The 5,920-nt window shown below is 37.0% G+C and overlaps 1 protein-coding gene across 1 annotated transcript; it reads left to right on the forward strand.

The window, feature by feature from the left end:
- Positions 1 to 1,519: 1,519 nt before the first annotated feature.
- LOC122024741 (YTH domain-containing protein ECT4-like) lies at positions 1,520 to 5,423 on the forward strand. Its single transcript, XM_042583429.1, has 9 exons — positions 1,520 to 1,693; positions 2,076 to 2,152; positions 2,268 to 2,424; positions 2,648 to 2,706; positions 2,848 to 3,420; positions 3,689 to 4,249; positions 4,342 to 4,554; positions 4,624 to 4,770; positions 5,036 to 5,423. The coding sequence occupies exons 1-9, from the start codon at positions 1,657 to 1,659 to the stop codon at positions 5,192 to 5,194; spliced, it is 1,983 nt and encodes a 660-aa protein (XP_042439363.1). The 5' UTR covers positions 1,520 to 1,656; the 3' UTR covers positions 5,195 to 5,423.
- Positions 5,424 to 5,920: the final 497 nt, after the last annotated feature.

Raw genomic sequence — 5,920 nt, forward strand, 5'->3', positions numbered from 1 at the left:
TATTACCTAAATTAATAGATAACCAAAGTTATCAAGAATAATCTCCAACTAAATGCACCAGAATAACCAATATTAGAGTGTGTTTAGTTAAGTTATTATATATAATTTTGGTTATGTGATTACCACATAATCAAAATTATGGGGAATAAAATATAACCAAATATTGTTTGGTTCAATATATGCAATGCAACAAAAACTTATTTATTTGAAGATTTTAATAAATAACTAAATTAATATTTTATTGTATTACCCTCAGTTACAAATCATTTATAAATTTTTTTACATTATTTTATTTTATTATTATTTATTTATTTTATTTTTATATTTTTTAGTTTGTATGTTTTATATATATATATATTTTATTTATTTAACTTTTTTTATGTTTTTATTTTTTTAATTTTTTTACAATTTGTTCTTTTTCGTTTTTTTTCCTTTTTGTTTTTATTGTTTTTTTTTGACATTTTTCTCTTATCAAAAAATATTTTTGATAAAAAATTCGTCAACCTTGAAATTAAAAAAATTAATTTTTAGAGATTTTTTGATTTTGGGTTACATGTCTCTCTCACAAATGTGTTGGATATAAAATATTATTAATTATCTAAATTAAATAGGATTAACAAAGATTACCCACCTCTTTTAAAGTTTAGAGAAATGCATAATCCTCCTACCATTACATTCTGCTGGACTTCAAATCTTCTACTAGTTTGGTTGAGTATAAAAAACATGATTAATCATGTTGGATAACATCGAGTCTGGGATGATCGATTCGGTCACATGAAAATTTTTCACCGACTATCAGGGTAAATCAGGAAGCGCTCGTAGCGCACAATCTAGGAGTCTAACATCTTTTAGTTGCGTGTTCTATTTGGAGAAAAAATTCTTATAAATTTATTATAATTAGGGCTCGAAGTATGGATACTTAGATGATAATTTGAATATCCCATCGTTACAATATAATCTTGAGACTATCACCTAGATTGACTGTATTATTACCAGTCTCCTTCAAAATATAATATAATATATATTTTTAATGGACAAATAAAATCAATTGATTATTTTTATTTTACTGAACCGAACAATTTTTGTTTCGAAATGAAGATGGTGAAAAATATCAACGAAGTCTAAGTCGCATATTTAGAAGATGCAATGTTCTAGAAACCCCCAAAAACCACTCTTTTAAAAGCATACACGTGATGGACCCAGCTAATATACCTGATTGGTGAGTGCTACTGACTCGTAATTATATCCATTCACCATGCAGGTGTAAAGATATGTGAAAGTTAGAAAGTATCGCTAGGAAGATCGGGCACAATGCCTTCGTTTGTCTTGTCTGTCGTCTACTTACCCAACGGTTGTACCCGAACGTAACAGGACGGATGGAACGACTCAGGCTCACGGATTCGAATAATCATCGGGATGGTAATCAGAACGGGTGAGTTAAAGGGGGTAAGAAAGATCTGGATTTTTGAGACACGTGGTCCTGGCCAAGCGGTGCTATATGTACCGTTCTTAGCCTAGCAAAACTCGCTCCTTTCTCCCTCTCGTACGCGGCGGCGGCGCCCACCTCTTCTTCCTCTGTTCTAGGGTTTCTCCTTTTAGCCGTCGAATCCAACCGATATCACGCGCTCTTCTCGCTTCTTACTGTAAGATCTGAGAATGGCTGCTGTTGCTCCTGCCGCTGCTCCCGCTGACCGTATCCTTCTCTTCAGTTTATGATCTCTTGATATGCTTCGTGTCGTTTTCGGCCTTCTCTGATGCAGTCGCTCAGCTTTTCGGTTGATTTTGGTTGTCCAAAGACTTGATTCGTCGCCTATGATTTGATCTTTGGTCTTTTTATCGTTTTATGCTTGAATCGCGTGGCTGATTTCGTTGTGTTATTTCGGGCCGCCAAAACAGTTTTTGTTTTTTGAACTTTTATTGGTGTTCTTTTTGCTCGATATGATTTGACTATTTTTCTTTCGAGATAAATGTATCACGTATATGTATGTTGCTGACAAAGCCACGATTTTGGATATTTGTTTCTCCTTTTAATTTGTGTTTGAGATTGTTCGTTGTCCCTAATTTATCCGGCGCAGAGACTACAGATCTGATGGAGAAACTGTCTTTGGATACCACAAGCAAGAGTAACGAAGCTCGGGAGACCACAAAGAAGGTAGTTTTATGAAGTCTGTTAACTTGTCATAGTAGATAATAGCTTAATATTTTATTTCGTATACTTCAGCGTCGGTGATTTATAATGGGGCTGATGTTCTTGATTTGTTCTATAGCCTTCTGGAATTCACTATGGTCCAGTGAATGGAGGGGAAGCACCAATAGCTCCTGTTCCTTCAAGCAAGCAGAATTGGACTCCTCTACTCGAGGAGAATGCGGATGCGAGCACGTTCTACTTGCCCAATGGGTACACGTCACCATTTTATTACGGAGGTAAATTGATTTCCGTTTAAATATTATGCTATAAAACCTAGTATTTTTTTTTTTGGTTCTTTGCCCAATTTATTTCAAATTTCTGTTCACTACTGTTGATCCATGTAAACCTGCCTGATTGATCCATGGCTCTTGATGGTATTGTCTTTCATTATGAGTTTGCTCCCCTTTTTCGTTAATATTGTTTTGAAGAGGTCACCTTTTGTATTATGTGTTATTTCAGGTTATGATGGTTCAGTGACCGAGTGGGAGGAGTACCCTAGATATGTTAGTCCGGAGGGTGTAAGTTGTCTTGATTTTCTTTTACTGTTTTCTAAATGTCAATTGCGATTTTCCATTTAGTGATATATTTAGCAAACATGAATTTTCTGATCTTTTTTTTTCTTTATTTGCTATAATCTGACATTTTTATTTAATTGGCAGGGAGTTTATGGGGATATGTATGGATATGGTTATGCTTCTTATGGCCCATATCCTTCTCCTGGTTCCCCAGCTCCAAATTTGGGACAGAGCAGTCATTTGTATGGAGTGCAACACTACCAATATCCAACCTCATACTATCAGCCACCTATTACATTTTCACCATTTATGACAAGCCAATCGCCTAATGCTAAAGGGGCGGTGCCTACCTCTTCTGCTGTTGATGTCCCCTCCATTCCAGAAGATGCAGCAAAGCCTATTTTCAATGGAACAGCTAAAGAAAATGCAAATAGTAGCAATGCATCATTAAAAGTTAAACCAGCACAACAAAACTCATCACTGAATTCAGGTGGTTTAGCTGGCAAAGGAGCTTCGCCTGGTAGACCTTTCTCTTCAGGTTACCAGGATCCAAGATATGGCTTTGATGGTGTGTGGCCAACTGTTCAATTCTTTGATGGTTATGTATTTCCGGACGGGCAAAGAAAACCTGCTACAAAAAATAGTGGCCCTATGAGTTCTGGTGCAGGCAACATATCATCAAGGAACCAGATTCTCCAACCCCTTCCTCATCTTATGGTACGAGTGTACTAAACCTTCTGCTCTATGATAAGATGAAGATTTATACATATTGCTGAAGTACTATGCATCATGAGTTACACTTTATTATGCAAAAGCATAGAGAATAAATTGTTGGTAGTCTTGACCAACAACTACCTAAATATTTTCACTGTGTTTTTAGATATAGTTCTTTTGAACACTTTCCATCAAAGGATTGAGACTCTCATTTTCTTTGTTGTAGAGGTTGCTGCATATCATATTTACAATTTTATTATAAATTTTACAGGGTATGCATGCCCCTAGACCTGCAGTACCTGGAATGGTGAATAAGATGTATCCTAACAGCCGGATGTATAATGCATTTGGAGGTAGTCAGGGTTTTCATTCAGGAATATATGACTCCAGAATGAATGGTAGATGGGGGATGCCTGTAGATAATAAGTATAAGCCTAGGGGACGAAGTAATGGATTATATGGTTATGGTAATGAGAACTCAGATGGTTTAACTGAGCTCAACAAAGGACCTCGGGCTGATCGTGTTAGAAACCAGAAAGAGGTTGGACCTAATGTTACAATTGCAGTTAGAGGACAAAGTCTTCCGGCGAATGGAAATGTTCAGGATTCTGTTGGAGTTCCTGAAAGAGATCAATACAACAGAGCTGACTTCCCAAATACATACTCAGATGCCAAGTTTTTCATCATCAAGTCCTACAGTGAGGATGATGTTCACAAGAGCATAAAGTACAATGTTTGGGCTAGCACTCTCCATGGTAACAAGAAGCTTGATGCAGCTTATCATGAAGCTAAGCAGAAAACGTCTGGATGCCCTGTTTTCTTGTTTTTCTCTGTGAGCGTCTTTATCTCCAGCAATTTTTTTACCTTCTATTTCAATGACATGCATTCAAGGTGTTATTAGCTCTTTTTACTGTCAATTTACAGGTGAACACAAGTGGACAATTCGTTGGTGTTGCAGAGATGATTGGCCCAGTTGATTTTAGTAAAACACTGGATTACTGGCAGCAGGAGAAATGGATTGGTTGCTTTCCTCTCAAATGGCATATTGTCAAGGATATCCCTAATAGCATTCTTAAGCACATTACATTGGAGAACAATGAGAACAAACCAGTGACAAACAGTAGAGATACTCAGGAGGTAAGAACATCCTTTGTTGTTGTTCATTTGAAATCATAGCTTGAGTATTCTTCTCCATGTACATTTCAGGTGAAGCTAGAGCAAGGGCTACAGCTGCTTAAACTTTTCAAGGAGCATGTGAGCATGACATCAATTTTGGATGATTTCGGTTTCTATGAAACCCGACAGAAGTTGATGCAAGAAAAAAGAACAAAGCAACAGCAATTTCAGAAAAAGGCACGTTCAGATTCTATTTCTTCGGATTGTTATTTCCTATATTGATTTAGATACTTTCATTTTGCTAGTAAAATGACGACCATGGGCCAATGTGTCATATGCTTTCTTGATTTCAAAATATTCAATTTGTGGGTATTGACAAATATTATTTTTTAATAACCTCATTTCATGCAGTAGCAGCAATACGACTATCTCCCAGCTTTAAAAGCTTTCTAGTAAAATTTGAAATTCTAATTGTTTATGTTCATTTGATTTTCTATCTCAGGAGGTTGAAGTTAAACCAGCAGGCTCTGATGACAACGATAAGGATGCAGCCAATGGGAAACTTGGACTACAGAAGCCATTGGAATCTGTTATGGTTCTGAAGAAAGAATCTGCGCAGGTTGGGCTTGCACATGCTGAACAAGTGCCATCAGAAAAGTAATGAGATCAATACACAACGATGCTAAATCAGTGACTCAGAATAGGGTTTTGGCTAATCAATCCACATTTGAGGGAAAAATACTAGTTCTGAATTCATACCCTCAGCAGCTGCTGCAAATCACTTGTTCATCTGTCCTAGAGTAGTATTGATTATAAGTTTTGTTCCTTTTCCCTCCACCATAGTGTATTTTATCCTCTTCGCCTATGAAGGAATCGCTTTATTTCTTGTTTGTCGTAGGCAGCTCCTTTCTAGATGCTTTTCCTTTTTCTCTTGAGCTTCTTGCAAGAGGTCATCTTCACAAGGCAAATTTTATGTCATCAAAGATGCTTTTCTTGCTCAAGGTGCTCATTAACTCTCAGTAGTCAGTAGTCTTTCTGTAGTAGGTTTCAATAAGCAATGCAGTGCATCTCCATGAGTTACAAGTAGAACTTAGTGGCCATGAAATCCTCTTATCATCCTCACCTTATCGGACTTGGAGAGCTTTCAGGTCACGATAGCAGGGAAATATGTTGGTTTGGGCTCAGGCAGCAGGCTCTCTGGCTTGAACTTGGCTGTTGGTCCTCTGTGCCAGACAATGGCTGCACTTACTATTTTCCTTATCTTGCTGTTCCTCTTCCTTCACGGGGAGGATGAGCGGCTCCTCACAACTGGGTCTGGATGACATTTTAAGATTTTTTCATTTAAAAGGAACTTGACTCCACGTTTATAATTTTGATCATCATAGGA

The sequence above is a fragment of the Zingiber officinale genome, chromosome 1A (genome assembly GCF_018446385.1).
Source record: "Zingiber officinale cultivar Zhangliang chromosome 1A, Zo_v1.1, whole genome shotgun sequence".
NCBI classification, from domain to species: Eukaryota; Viridiplantae; Streptophyta; class Magnoliopsida; order Zingiberales; family Zingiberaceae; genus Zingiber; species Zingiber officinale.

Excerpts from the sequence above, each read along its gene's own strand:
- LOC122024741 (XM_042583429.1), top strand. The coding sequence starts at position 1,657 with ATGGCTGCTGTTGCTCCTGCCGCTGCTCCCGCTGACC. Across the intron at positions 2,707-2,847 it reads GATATGTTAGTCCGGAGGGT|GGAGTTTATGGGGATATGTA; the intron begins GTAAGTTGTCTT and ends TTTAATTGGCAG. Across the intron at positions 4,771-5,035 it reads AACAGCAATTTCAGAAAAAG|GAGGTTGAAGTTAAACCAGC; the intron begins GCACGTTCAGAT and ends TTTCTATCTCAG.